Source organism: Orcinus orca, chromosome 13 (genome assembly GCF_937001465.1).
Source record: "Orcinus orca chromosome 13, mOrcOrc1.1, whole genome shotgun sequence".
Lineage (NCBI taxonomy): Eukaryota > Metazoa > Chordata > Mammalia > Artiodactyla > Delphinidae > Orcinus > Orcinus orca.
In genome coordinates this window covers 46,977,449-46,993,265 of record NC_064571.1, presented here as the reverse complement: position 1 = coordinate 46,993,265, position 15,817 = coordinate 46,977,449, and the positions used below count along the sequence as shown (strand labels likewise).

The following is a 15,817-nucleotide window of genomic DNA, read 5'->3' as shown; positions in this document are numbered from 1 at the left end:
GTAAGGGAACTGGGGTGGGGATTTTCCCTGATATTTGTATACAAATTGTGTAAATGCTCTTTTGCAGTTTCTTAATAGAGATTTCATCAGATTCTCAAAGGGTCTGTGGCCTCAAGATGGATGAGTCACTACACCAGGTTCACAGAAAGTTTAATGGTTAACCATGCTATACAAAATTAAATTTCTCCATACATTAATTATTTTCTCACTGACTGATAGTTCTTATCTGGGGTGTAACTGTAAAAGCAGTGCCAGAGCCTAACATTAAAATACAATTTTCCTAGACTCTACATCTCTTAAAACAACTGCTGTTGTTGTTTTCACTGGTAATAAAGATACAGGATAATTTCTATAATTGGCATACACAGTAGAGATTTATATCCATTTTAACTCATGAATTTCACAGGCTGTTGTCAGACTATAAATACAGTTTATAGAAGTACTAAATGAAGAGTGATTAACAGTCCATTTCAAATTGAAATGGGAACTCAAGTTTTGGGAAGACAAAAAAGCTGTAAAAAGTTATCTCAAATATATCACAAAAATTTCTGCTAAATAGTCGTAAGGAAAGGCAATAATAATTCGAAAAAAAACACTCAAATGCTTTGCTACTTATTCATTCAAAAGACTTTTTCTTAAATTTTTCAATGTGACAGTTTGGGGGTTCTTAACATATTCTTTGCTACTTTTATTACATTATTATATGAAATACATTATAAAATGTTTTATTACTTCATACTTGGTTGCATTATTTCCTTTCATACCATGATTTATTTTTATACTCAACTATTGACTAGAATGCTTTCAACTTCTCACTACTATGCTACAAAACACTTAATTTATATAATTTTTCCACATTGCAATGTATTTTCTTAGGACATGGCTAATTCTAAGAATTGGGATTACTAAATTTCAATGTATCTCCAATTTAGTACTATTAATTTTGTGGCTACTGGTTGCTTTTCAAAAAGCCAGTGCTAACATATACTATGATACAAAACTAATGGGAATACTAGGTTTTAACTTACCAACACTGGTTATTATTATTACACATTTTTGTCTTTGGTGGGTGGAGGACATGAAACTAAGAGTCTCATTGTTTTAAGTTTGTATTTCTCTGGTCATTAAGAGAGGTTTGACTTTTGTTTACTGCTTATATTGTTTTCACCCATACATGTATGATACCACCACCACCATCTACTCCTCAAGGTCTTAATGGTCTTATGTTTTTCTCTAGTTTGATGCTTGACCAATTAAACTGATGAGTTTCTAATATTCTTGTGGTCAGATCTGTCCATCTCTGGATCTGTGAAATCTATTGACTTAAATACTTAGGATGTCATTCTCGGCTCACAGTTCACATAAATATCCAAATTCATTTCTCCTACTTTCTCTAAGTAAAAAGTATGTGCTGGGGTGGGGGTGGGGGTGTATCTATACTATATCTGGAATACATTTCAGTGTGAGATGTTCTAATCTATTTTTTTTTCTCCAAACTGCTATCAAATTACCCAAACACCTCTAACTGAATTGTTCTCTTTCCCAGTAGTGGCATCTACTTTTGTGATATTTTGTTCCAAGGGTCAGTCTGTACATGTCTATAATAATTAACTTTACAAGGTAAGCAGAAAAGGTATTTAGCTTTTTATCTACAAAAAATTTCCCAACATTTCTAAAAATTTTCCTTTAAATCTAATAAAGTTTTCTTTAAACATTTCTCATTTAGATTACCACAAAGTTTTTTTTCCCCAATATTATCATGAATACTTCTGGCTAATTATTACTGATATTCAGTACCACATGTTTTAAAACGGATAGTTTTAATAAATGTCATGCTTATGTTTATAGTAACAGCTAAGTTTAAGCCTACTACATGGAATAAAATACAAGAATAATCTATAAAAATGTTCTAAAACAAGGTCTAGAAAACAGTCCGTTTAGCTATAATATTTAAAGGTAGGAAACACTGACTTTTGAGATTTCCACCTTTCCATTTCCATTCCTTTAAGTTTAATGAAGAAAAAATAAGAATAGTCTAAAAAAATTTACAGATAGCTGCAAATATTTTAATCAAAGGCTGTCAGAGTTATAACCACTGGGTGAGTACCCTAGGAACTGGACATATCTGCTCCCAGAACACAAGAAAGCTGGAATGCAGAATGCATAGATTCATAAGGGAGGTGGAGAAATTTCCATTCTCAGTTTCCTAGGGATACAAATCTATTTGCAGTGCTCTCAAATAAAATACAGATAATTACTGGGAGTGCTCCACTATATGGAAAACCCATAAAGTCCATAAAATAAAATAAGCAAACATTTCACAAAATTTTCAATTACATTTTCTTTACCTAAGGCCAATTTAGACAGTTATATCTTATTTAATGCTACTTCAGCAAAAAAGCTGACTTTAATTTCTCTACCAAGGAAAATAAAAAGGGACAACAATCTTATCTTAAATCTACTGAATAATAGCACCTATGTGTAGATTTTCATTCTCTTGAAACTGCTCTCATACACATTCCTATTAGCCCTTTATAAATCAGTAAGGTAAGTAGAGTATTATCACCTGCAATTTCATAGATTAAGAAAATTTTGGTTCATAAATGTTATCTGCCCAATTGCAAAGAGAAGCCAGAACAAGAACGTGTCCAATGTTTGTTTCCATCTGTACTACAGGAAATGATTGGGGTATCAAAACTAATCACATAGGGCTATGTTAAAATTAAAGTTACTTTTACTTTACATATCAGTGTGTAAATACTTCTTAAAAGAGGTGCCATAATGCTTTCTTTAAATTTATTAAATTTCGGTTTGCTATAGCCTAAATTTTACCTCTAGCTGTTCATCCTCCAAAAGACTTATAACCAGCCACCTGATGTCTTTAACTGCATCTTCATTGTTTAGGAAAATAAAGAGGTTATAAAATACCATGGCCTGGAGGTAGGTCAGTACTGTATATCTAGCATGCCAAGAACTGCTTCTTGCTGTCTGTGGATGAGAAATTAGTAGAAATAATGAAAACAGTGCTGACAAGAACATGAGATGACAGTGAAATGACAAATAATATAGACTTCCAATATAACTCTACTTTTACAGGTATAGCTAGAGCAAGCTCATCTTATACTTCCTTCTAAACAAAAGGTTGCACAAGCTATTTCAGGTAAAAGTTAGTTATTCTGAATGTATGAATGAATGGTTGAGAGTAAAGGGAAAGGAACACAGATAAAAGTCAATTTTAGAAGAATTATTTATAATTAATTACTCTTAAATCCTCCAACGCTTGCACATTATTTTATTTTACTTTTGATAGTAGCTGGTAGGGTAATGAAAGCAAACAAAATTGAGAACTACTAAATTCTACTGCAAAAAAATACCATTTGAAGCTGTTAAAAAATATCTTTCAGGGGAAACCATGGGAACATGTCCATTTTTTATATTATATAACACATGTGTAACCTACATAAAGCTGAGCACATAGTACACTAAAAATGCAGCCACAGGACTTCCCTGGTGGTCCAGTGGTTAAGACTCCATGCTTCCACTGCAGGGGGCACAGATTCAATCCTTGGTCGAGGAACTAAGATCCCACAGATCCCACATGCTTTGTGGCACAGCCAAAAATAAATTAAATAAATAAATAAAAATGCAGCCAGAAAGTATATACTCACTTAGGTCTTTCTACCACAGATCAGAAAATACAAGTGAATAAAATAAAGGGGAAATGGTAAAAGAGAATGCCCACCCCCTCCCTCATAAGCACTTTGTATCCAAGGTGCTTCAATAATTAGCTCTTTACGTATATAGAAAATTTAGGGTTGAGTGACCTGCCCAGTGTCAAAGAAGTCGGTGGCAGAGCCAGGTACAGATTCTAAATCTGTTTCTTTGGTCAACATATGTCTCCTCTCAAACTAAAAGAAGATTCAAAATGAATGCAGGTGTTGTGTGTACCTCAGCTGACTTTGTGAAATTCTTAGAATTGTAAACCAAAGATATAAGTGTTTGATATACACTCTTACTTGTTTTAGCACCCGAAGTACCAAAGGCACTTGATGAGGGTAAAGCAACCCCTGAGACATTAGTGATAAACATAACTTTGCATCTCTTTTCAGTTCATCATAGCTATTGTCATTTTCCACTGGGGCAATCTAGAGAACAACAAAAAAAAACCAGACATAAAGTGAAAAACAGCCAATAAGTACAAAGGCATCCTTACATAAAAGAAATTACATTTTTAATTTTAACAACTTCTACAGAAAAATCCAAACATACATAAAACTAGAGAATAGTATAATGAATCCCCATGAATCAATCACTTCTTCAACAATGACAAATTCATGGCTAATCCTTTCATTTTTTTGCTCCCCTGTAGTTCCCCATCCCCCAATTAAATTATTTGAAGCAAATCCCAGACATATTTCATCCATAAATATTTTATTTTCGGGAATTCCCTGGCAGTCCAGTTGTTAGGGCTCTGTGCTTCCAGTGTAGGGGGCACAGGTTCAGCCCCTGGTCAGGGAACTAAGATCCCACAAGCCACACACAGCATGCCCCACCCCCAAAAAAGTTATTTTTATCTCTGAAAGATAAAGTCTCTTATTTTAAAAACCTGTAACGACATCATACATAAAAATTCATTACAGTTAAAATATATGCAGTAGTGCTCACATTTCCCCAACTATTTGATGCCTGCATATACCAGATCCCACTTACCATGAAGGCCTAAAGGAGATTCTCAACCTCAATATTTGTATATTCAGGTTAACTGTTAGGCCCGTCACTAGCAAATTATGCAGTACAGCAATCTAATGATACACATTTTTCTGCAAATTTCAAGTGGATTCAAATAAATCATCCTATCAACCTCATTCTCATATACTATTTGCTTTCTGACTTTTTTCTGAGGGAAGAAAAAGGGTGGAACTCCAGCTATCCCAACATTCATTGCACATTACCCATTTACGAACATATGAGACCATGTTCCATACCACTGTGTATGTGGTAGTGGAAAAAAGTTTAAGCACCACTGCCCTAAAGACAAACCATATCTACACCAAGGACGTACAAGTAACAAAGACCTATCTATACACTAATGGCTACTGTCCCCTTTTATATCCCAAAAGATCCCAAAGGTATCCATGGGTATCAGGCCCTACAGAGCACTTTAAAAAGTATTTTAGTAGTGAATCCTTTGAAAATTTCCATAAGTGTTATCTTTTTGAAATTTCCTAAAGACAAAATACACCATGGCAGATGAAAAGTTTAGCATGCCATTTGCAAATAAACAGTAACAAGGGCCCTCTATCTTAAATAATAACTGTATTGACCAATAATTGTCAAGTAGTGGTGATGTTTGTGCCAAGCCTTCCCAATTTGCAATAAGACCAGACTGTTTTCCTAACCACAACCAACCACAGCCATCACTACCAACTATAATTTTGGAAACTACTATATAATCTTAGTTTACTAGCTTTATCCACTGGCTGGAGAGATGAATAATTAAAACCACCTCAGGTTATATCTTGCATCAAATAATACTTCAATATGATTACCAGACACAAGTTATTTCCTGCAAATATTTGTTAGAACCAACTATATATAGTGCCATTTAGCAATGTAAAATAAATACAATATACTGAACATTTTGATTTTCAAATTTATTATACATTGAATTAAAAAGTCAGAAATAGCTGTATTCAAAAATGTCATTGTGGCTTTTTATTTTTAAAGCTATCAATATTTTCCTAAACTATTACTTGAAAACTGGCTCTCACTGAAACAATGTTCTGTCTTTAGACTTTTCATGTAACTGTCAAGAACCTACTCTTACCTAATATTAGAAAGATTATTTCAACAAATATTTAACCAGTAACACCTAATGATTTTCCTGTGACTATTCTACCTTTCAGAGATGAAAACAAATCATACACAGTCTGAAAACCTATCAACCATCTGATGATAATTATAAATTCCTTTTGAAGGTCAAAAGGGGATGCATTTTTAATTTCAGACATAAACTTACCTTAAAAAACAAAGGTAGAAGCTGAAGTTGTTCAGTGACTGCTGTAGAGAAGGATCTTCCCGCACTTGCCATCAGCCATTTCAATACTTTATGGAAACAAACACAAAGAGTCAGTCTTTGCTATCCAGTTAGAGACTACAAAGTAGAGTGATTCTATGCTAGTGTCAGCCACTCTGATAGCTCTTCAATGTAAAGAAAGAGGTCTGTGTTACTTCACAAATTAGATCAGCAGTGTGACAGGATCCATAACAAATGGTATCAACTAATCTAGGGGACTGAAGCCACCCTCAAAGAATGAATCAGCAAATTATTAATGGTCTACAAACACTCACACAAAGTAAAAATTAAAACTAGCCTTCAAAAATCCTAACAAAGCAAAACTGATGACTAAGTTAGTTGTTTATACTTAGAATCCTTGAAAAAGTTTTAGATATACAAACAACAGGGAACCCCCAATAATCAAGACAATTTTGAAAAAGAAAAGTTGGAGGACTCACAATTGCAGATTTCAAAACTTAATACAAAGCTATATTAATCAAAACAGTGTGGTACTGACATAAGAACAGACATAGAGACCAACTGAATAGGCCAGAGAGCACAGAAATAAATGCTCACACATATGGCCAGTCAATTTTCAACAAGAGTGCCAAGACTATTGAATGAAAAAAACGACAGTCTTTTTAACCAACGATGCTGGGAAACTGGGTATCACAAGCAAAAGAAAGAAGCTGGATCCTTATCTTATATCATAGACAAAAATTACCTCAAAGTAGACTGAAGACTGAAATGTAAGTGCTAAAACTATAAAACTCTTAGAAGAAAACTTAAGAGACAAACTTCATGACACTGGATTTGTCAACAATTTCTTAGACACGACACCAAAAACAAAGGCAACAAAAGAAAGAGGTAAATCAGACTTCATTAAAATTAAAACTTTTGTGCATCAAAGGACACTATCACGAGAGTCAAAATGGGAGAAAATATTTGCAAATCATTTTCAGATAAGGGACTGATATCCAGAATATAGAAAGAACTACAACTCAACGACAACAAAACAACCTAATTCAAAAATGGGCAAAGAACTTGACATTTCTCCAGAGAAGAAACAAAAATGGAAAATAAGCCAATGAAAAGATATTCAACCACTAGTCATAAGGGAAATGCAAATTAAAACCGCAAGATACCTTCTTCACACCTATAAGGAGAGCTATAGTCATAAAAGGTGTTGGCAAAAATGTGGAAAAGTTGGAACCCCTCTGCACTGCTGGTTGGAATGTAAAATGGTGCGGCCACTGTGGAAAATAGCTTGGTGGCTCCTCAAAAAATTAAACATAGAATTACCGCATGGTCTAGCAATTCTGCTTTCAATACCCAAAAGAATTGAAAGCAGAGACTCAAACATACTTCTACATTAATACTCATAGAAATATTATTCACAATAGTCAAAAGGTGTAAACAACCTGAATGTCCATGAACAGATGAATGGATAAACACTGAAAGCATTACACAAAGTGAAAAAAGCCAGACATAAAAGGACAAATATTGTATGATTCTCCTTATATGAGATACCTAGAATAGACAAATTACAGAGACAAAGTAGAATGGTGGTTGCCAGGGGCTGAGGGAGGGGAGAATGAGGAGTTATTGTTTAAGGTACAGAATTTCCATTTTGCAAGATGAAAAGAGTATAAAGATGGATGAAAGTGATGGCTGTATAACAATGTAAATATATTTGATGCCACTCAGCTATAAATTTTATATTATGTACATTTTACCATAATAAAAACGGGAGGGGGGAGAAGTCAATAGGATAATCTAAAATATCTGTTTTTAGAGGGAGTTTCTACTAAGTTTAGCCACTCACTAGTTTTTAAGAGTTTAATGCCCTGGGTTCGTTCATCTTCTTCACCAATTCCATTTTCTTCCATAACATGGTTCTGAATTTCTTCATCTACATCCATGAGGGGTTTCAATTTATCTAGAATTCGAGCAGTAAACTCAGGGACACGAGGGGATGCTGTTGGTGCAGTGTTTGGCAAAGAAACATCTATCATGAATATATAGGTCAGCACACTGTAAAATAAAATACATATAATAAGAAGAGATCCCACATTATCAATAAAACTAAGGTTCAAAAGTATAACCCAACCAAAGTAAATTTTCCCAAGACAATCCCTAGAGAGGGTCTTGTGCCTGTGCACACAATTCTGAGGTATTAAAAACTACAGTGTGGCGACTACTCCCCACTGGCTTGTGAGCACATTACCATTCTATTTTACATTCAGAGACTCTTGTCTAATGTCCCACAATACAATATAAAACAAAATCTGAAGAAGAGGTTATCATGAAACTCAACAGTAACATAACCAGTATGTATTACTAGACATTAAAATTTGATAAAAAGAACTCAAGAGGTATACCACACCACAGAGAAAATAATACCTACCTCCCTATTCTTTCCCTGACATTTTTGTAAACCTGGGTGAGTTTGGGTTCCAAGTACTTCAGTAGTCTATGCAATAGCTCAGGTACTCTCCACTCCTGCTGGGCAAGGCCACCTTGTAAGACATAGAGTCGACTAAAAGTAAAGCACAGTAGAGTTGTGTTAGTGCCCCTCTCTGCCTTTACATGTTTTTTTTTTTTTTTCTGTGGCATGTGGGATCTTAGTTCCCTGACAAGGGATCAAACCCGTGTCCCCTGCAGTGGAAGTGCAGTCTTAACCACTGGACCGCCAGGGAAGTCCTGCTTTTACATGTTGACAGTATAGATTAATGATGTTTGTATTCCACTTAAAATTGTTTCATTTCCAAACTAACAATCTAGAATAGCACCTTTAGGAAGATTTTATTAATTTTTCTACATCATTTTCTCTGTATCTCATTTCATATCCACTGCTATAAAATCAAAGGAAACACTGACTTTAGAATACTCATTGAGTTAATTTCTAAGCATCAGAAGTTTCCTCACTAATTAATAATAATAATAAAAAAATGATTCTTCTTGTTACAGGATTATCTAGATTTTGTTCTCTTGTTCAGTAATTTTTGTAGCTCCTTATGCCCAAGCATATTTTTCCTTAAAAGGATTACTATCTTCTTTCCTAATAGGAAACAGTGAAAAATTAGAACATGTGATAAAGAAGTTAGTAATACTGTCATGGTACAAAAAAGCAGTCCTGATATAAAAGATGTGACAGCAGAGTAGGCTGGACCTACTTTATGTTTGAATTGCTCAGGCTGCCTCCAATTCTCCTACTTGTTCTCAATTGAGAAATAACTGTATTTAGACTCATATGTTGTATTGAATTGAACTATGGTCATCTCCCAGAAGACAGTGTTACATTATGTAGCCTTTAGGAGTACAGACATTTCACTTCTACTTATACATAAAGAACAAAGATGTTATCTTTTGTTGTAAAATCTTTTGTTAACCTCATCAGCTTCCTTCTTATTTACCATGCATCTACAAAGGATCCTCCTTCACCACTCAGTGGTGATTCCAACAGTAGCTCAAAAAGCCAGTGAAGTTTCCGGGGATCTCTGCTTTCCTGTGTTGAAAAGATAAAGCAGCAGCAATTAAAACAGAGGTCATACAATTTTTCAAATAAATCAGACATCATTATTTTAGAAATATAAATAAATATAAGTATAGAGGAAGAAAATCAAACTAAAACTCATAGGCAAGTCAAATCCAAATGTATTCTTATAGCTCATGTTAAGACTAACAGTGAGAAAATTGTTAGCTAAATGGACTCTCTTAAATCAAAGTATAACTGCCCTGGACATAAAAGGTGTCAAAAATAATACCTATAACCTTGTTTCATCTGGCTTTTACTGTATGTAAGTTACACTTCTAGATATAGGATTTGACTTGTCATTTAATCTAAAAATGCAATTACCATGGCAGAGAAGGTATAACAATCACTTAAGAGTTATCACTCAAGGCTTATGTAAAAAGCTAAACAGAACCATCTCCAGTCATGTAAGATGATAAAATTTCAGGATTCAAGAGGTATAATGAGATTTTACACATTTTGAGACATGGTATGAAACAGTTTGAATAGATCAGTGAGACACAAAAATGAACTTACACAGGACGTTGCTATACAAGTTCCCCAGTCATTGTAAGTTTCTACTGTAATGTTGGACAATGCTGTTCGAAGCAGAGGACACAAAAGCTCCGAAAGCTTCTCCACCTACTCAAAACAAAATACACAGGAAAAAGTTAATGATACTCAGAACATTTTTCTTCAACTATCCTTTTCTGCAAACACACACATACAAATACACAACCTGATACTTCCTTTATTTCTTAGAAGACCCAAATAATCCAAGAAAGTAACTTCACCATGTTACCATGATACATATCCAGGTAATAAGGCCATCTTTTTCCAAAAAAATAAAACAAAAATCAGAAAAGAGGAGACACTTTATATGGTTTCTTACAAAATCTCTCATACTGTTAAAAAGTTCTCTTTAAATGTTGGACTGACATAGTACACTGGGCTGAAACAAAACCTCAATCATCTCTGTATTTTGCATGCTTATGGAGGTCACTTGATTGAATCCTAATATAGGAAGCAATGACTTTTCAATACAATTTAGTATTAGCCTGAAGTATAACCTTTAAATTCCAAGTTTGGATGACTATAAATAGCATTTTAAAAGTGTTCAGTTATACAGAGACTGTGAATATATATATATGTGTCTAAACACTAAACTGCTTCTCACAGTTTAGTGAGAACACAAATCACCTTGAGATCCTGACAAAACGCAGATTCTGATTCATTAGATCAGGGTGGGACCTGGGATCCTACTTTTCTAATAAGCTCCCAAGTGATGCCCAAGCTGCAAGTCCATGGACTATACTTTAGTCAAAAGGACCTATGTAGGACAAATGGGGAGAGAGGGCTTGGGATAAAATTTCCAGTGGTAGCACTAGGCACTGAATACAAAGAAAAAAACAAGCTATATCTTAAATAACTTATACGGAAAGGAGACATGTTCTAGAAATGAGGTAACTCAAAAATGACAGAGAAAGGATGACAAGGATATGTATGGACACGTTTAAATAAAATTGTTTCATATGTGAGCAGGAAAATGGCAATATTACAAACTAACGAATACTTTAATACATGATTCGAATATGTATAACTAAATTAATATATTAAAAAGTGTTGATAATCCTCCTAAAAAGTATGTGTAATTAAGTTTACCAGAAACAATATTTGCATCTTTTCTTTGAAAAATGGCAGCCTACCTTTTACTCAGGCATTCTGGACATTTTACCAGGTTATTTTCAGTCTAGTGCATCTTGCTAAGAAACTAACCTTAGGGTGGATATGTAAAACTTAATCTTACAATTAAAAAGACGGATACTCAAAACAAGGCTGTCAAACTCAAACCATCTACGAGACCAAATGAGTAATGTAAATTAGCACAGAGGCTAAGAGAAAAGATTTAATGAGAGGCTAGAGAGTGCCTCAGGAAGGGAGAAACCCACGCACAGCCCCAGCCAACTGATACAGTGCAGCAATGCGGGGCCAGTATTCCACAATCTTCCCATTTCTCAAGAGAAACTAAAATCCTTTTTACAGGATAGAAAATAATTCAGATTTTAAAAGACATTCAATGCCACCTACAGACCACGACTTTGTGACCTATACTCAAAAGCAATATAAAGTTAAACATTTCATATTTTAGGTGTTAACATCTTTTTCTTTTTTTAAAAGATGTGTGTGCCCTCGACGCAGCCGTGAATATGTTCTGATAAACACACAACCTGCTGTCCACCTTAGAGCTCACAGCACCACGGGCTAACCCCATGGAGACGAGACAAGCAGATAGGACCACTGTCCGCCCCGCCGCTGCCCCCATCAGCCGCCCGCCCGGCCACCTGTCGCCTTGCTCCCTCCTGAGGACCGCCAGCCCGAGGTGGCACCGGAATGCTGGCAGAGGGACAGTGGTGGCGGAGGCTGAGGGACTGAGCTAGGTGTTAATACCTAACGCGTTGGGAATTGTTGCATAAATGGATAATGCAGCTTTAAGAGGGAATGCACTATACAAATTACATCACCTTTTCAAATGTCCAATGTTTAGAGCCTCTGATTAAACCAGCTATAATTTCTGCAACACATCGCTGCGTGCTCTCATGTGAATCTGAAACCAAACGTTCTAAATGGGGCTTCAGAACTGGCAGGAAGGCATCATCAAAATTTCTGAATATACCCTACGCAAATAAAAATAAGAAAGTTCTTTAGTACTCAAACGAATAGCATCTCCAGTATCACATGCTTATATTTGTTTGCTGTTATTACTACTGTGCTTAAAAAACTCCATATTCTCCCCTATAGAACTTAACTGTTTTAACAATATCTGTAAGTTAAAATGGTAAAAACACTGTCATTTGCCACATTATATTAAAATATGATCAGTGAAAGAAAAATTAATTTCTAACCTTAAAAATATCACACACACCTCAAAAAAAATCAAATAAACATGAAATGCACATAGTCTTGTGGGTTTTGGTCTTTTGCTTCTACTGCTAATTACAAATATTAGAGATAAATACTAAAAAGCTTGTTTTTTTGAGTCCTAGACCTTAAGCCAAGATGAATATGATAGGCATTACTTCCAGAGTCATTTTAGATAAAGATAACAGATGACTAAACTCAAACTTTGAACAAATACTTTAAAACTTATGAACCTACAAATTGACAGTCACTAAGCTTTATGAAAAGGGTATGTAAATAACATAGTTACCTTAAAGAGGCAAAAACGTCGAGGATTAAATTTATCTTTTCCTTTTCTGTCTTCTAAAGATAGAAAAGTAATTAACTGTTCCACAAATTTAGGATCACAAAAATGATCAAATATAATCTGTTCTGCCTGTAAAGTTAAAAAAAAGAACAACATTCAGGGATTAAAATCTATTTAAAAACATGATTCTGAAAACATTAAAATTCAACCATAAAGATTTGAAACTCAACAGTAAGTTTTTATTTTTGTTCTATTCTAAAGAATTTTTAGTTCTCATAGAGCCTTTCTGGAACCAAAATAATATTGCCTCCTAAAAATGCTAAATCCTAAGAATAGCTAAAAGTTTTCCTTCAGCTCTTCAAGTTTGGATTCCACTTCTCAAACTGAGAAATAAAACCAAAAATGTTCTGCTTGAGAAATGAAGACTTAATGCTATTGTGCCAATTTTTGTGCAAATTAGGAAAATCCTCCAAACTGCAAACCAAACCCCAGCAAATTATTTCCATATTTATAAAATATCAGCAGTTAAAAGGTAAACTTTGCTCAGAATTAGAAAATAAAAGCTACAACATTAACTTAATTAAGGAAGACATAAACCTAAAAGCCCTTCATCAACTTTCAAAATGATAAAGAAGTTCTACAAAGACTAAGAAGTTCCAATTTAAATTTACAAACATCTATTTACTGAGTATCCATCATTTATACGCAATAAAAAAATTAAAGCCAGTACCCAAGTGCTAAGTAGGTAGTAACTTGGGAGTGACCTTAGATATAGAAGACTTGTGCTAACTGGTCCTAACAGAAGGCGGGACGGTTGGGGGGAATAAGGGAGCGCACATTTACCAATACTTATTATGCTGCAATACACAAATTGGGGGAAAAAAAACCATGAACTTAGTTTGAAATATAAATCAGGGGCCAAAAGTAAGATGCATCTGAACCAGGTAAGTGTTTACACGTGGTGAAATTAAATGCTTACCTCTGTCAAATCCTCCCTGCTTCTGCCCAGCTTAGGCTGCTCTTCCACACCAGCATAAACAACCATATTCCTACACAGTAAGAGTTTATATTTGTAATACACATAGGAAACAACATTAGAGCTTCTTGGATAGAAAGCATTAGAAGGCACTTCTAATGAACTCTAATGAGATGCTAAGTTGTGGGTTACGAGCATATCATTCAGTCTTCCACCTTAAAAATCTTAGGTCATTGCATCCTAATGACATACATTATTGGTGTCAATAAGAGACAAATAAGTATTTCTTGGGGCTGGTTTAGACATGTGTAGTATTAATAGGTAGGAATATAACTTAGAGCAACTATTAACAAACTCCTTAGATGTATAATGGTGGACTAAGGAAGTCTAAGGGTTTCAGTGGAAAGACAAGGAAAGAGGCAGGATGAGGCATAGCACTGGCAAGAACAAAGAAAAAGAGGAAGAGGGAAGACGGAAAAAGCTAGAGATTGTGCATCTCTGGTGACAAAGTACCTCTAACTGCTTCAACTGCCTCAGAACCTCCCTAGAAATCCAGATGATAAAACAAATTATATCAAAGATAAGTTGTTTAATAATAAGGTGCATGGCAAGTTGCAACTTACTGTGGCCAGGTGTAGTATCCCCAGTGAGTTTTTTCCACAAAGCAACTTGACTCCCATTCTTTTTTAGTTCTTGGTATACTTTTGCTATCATAATGCAACCAATGATTATCGGGTCTATCACCAGCAACAATTTGGGTGGGTTTAGGATATCCACCTAAGGAAAAGACAATTACATTTCATGAATTTCAAAATAACTGTGCAATAATTATTCTCAAATAGTGCTAGTGTGAGTTTATCTTCATAACAAGACTCTGTTAAAATTCGCTCAAGGCAAAAGCACATACATATGAGGCATTTCACATCAGAGAAGGAAAGATGGGATTATCCACTAAATGGTGTTGGGATAGTTATTTGAGGGGAGAAAGTCAAGTTTGATCCATACTTCATCCCTTTTACCAAAATTAAAAGGATTAATTTTGTTCAAACTTTTTAGGTTTGAATTAATTAATTACAGAACTCAACAAATTCCCATATACTCTCTTCAACCAGATGCCCCCAATTTTAACATTTCACCATGTGTACACTTTGACATTCTCTCTCTTTACACACACACACACACACTCACACACACGTACACATGCACCTACACACACTTGTTTTATGGGACCATTAAATATTCATTTAATATGAGACCTACAAACATGTGTTTCAAGTGAGGGTAAAACAAGATTAGTAGTAGAGAGTATAATGAAATGAAAGTCTTTCCCACATTTAGTTAACACCATTTTATAGTGTTCCAAAATAAAGGTGGTAGTTGGTGCACAGCTACACTCCCTCCCAAAATGGGGCTGCGGGTAAACTGAAGACAGCTGTTTGAATATCTCAGGAGTTATCAGAGATAAAAAAAAATGATAGCCAAAGTAATAAAAATGATGTTTTTCTCCCTCCAAAATCAAATTAATCTTGCCCCTAATCCTACTACTGAGGAAGAAACACTTAATATATTGATGAATTAAATGGTAATGGTATTTTAAGCCTTTGAAATACAGTTTGATAAATAACTAGTATAATTGCTTAGCTGATGAGATAAGTAAGTAGATGACATGTGTACCCAGAGTGTGTAAAAACTACACATTTTATGTATTATAAAGACATAAAGCTACACATTTTATGTATTATAAAGATATAAACAGCCATCTATTTTTATAAATACTTGCTATCACTAGTTTTTACTAAGTCAACTGTTTTCCCTTTATAATATTATTTCACACTTCGTATTAAAATCTTCCTATACTTCTATACTTTGTATAGAAAAATACTTGACATCAAGAACTGTAATTTATACATTTCAAAGAAACTTTCCAAGTTTGACTGAGAAGCACCGCTCATTACGTTTGATAGCACTTACTGATTTCATACGGATCGATGATCAGCTTTTTGTGGGTTCTTTTTAGCTGTTTAAGAATACCAGCAACAGCTGATATTGCCATCTAAAAAAGAA

The 15,817-nt window shown here is 34.5% G+C and overlaps 1 protein-coding gene across 1 annotated transcript in view; it reads right to left on the bottom strand.

Moving 5' to 3' along the window:
* The window catches only part of PSME4 (proteasome activator subunit 4), a 100,685-nt gene that overhangs the window by 4,124 nt on the left and 80,744 nt on the right, over positions 1 to 15,817 (bottom strand). The window contains exons 32-43 of the mRNA XM_004286518.4: positions 15,725 to 15,806; positions 14,377 to 14,530; positions 13,757 to 13,826; positions 12,781 to 12,906; positions 12,095 to 12,247; positions 10,110 to 10,214; positions 9,475 to 9,566; positions 8,466 to 8,597; positions 7,884 to 8,092; positions 6,020 to 6,105; positions 4,017 to 4,145; positions 2,833 to 2,988 (exon numbers count right to left, since the gene is read on the bottom strand). Coding sequence (XP_004286566.1) covers positions 2,833 to 2,988; positions 4,017 to 4,145; positions 6,020 to 6,105; positions 7,884 to 8,092; positions 8,466 to 8,597; positions 9,475 to 9,566; positions 10,110 to 10,214; positions 12,095 to 12,247; positions 12,781 to 12,906; positions 13,757 to 13,826; positions 14,377 to 14,530; positions 15,725 to 15,806 — 1,494 coding nt within the window. The remainder of the gene's footprint in view (positions 1 to 2,832; positions 2,989 to 4,016; positions 4,146 to 6,019; positions 6,106 to 7,883; positions 8,093 to 8,465; positions 8,598 to 9,474; positions 9,567 to 10,109; positions 10,215 to 12,094; positions 12,248 to 12,780; positions 12,907 to 13,756; positions 13,827 to 14,376; positions 14,531 to 15,724; positions 15,807 to 15,817) is intronic.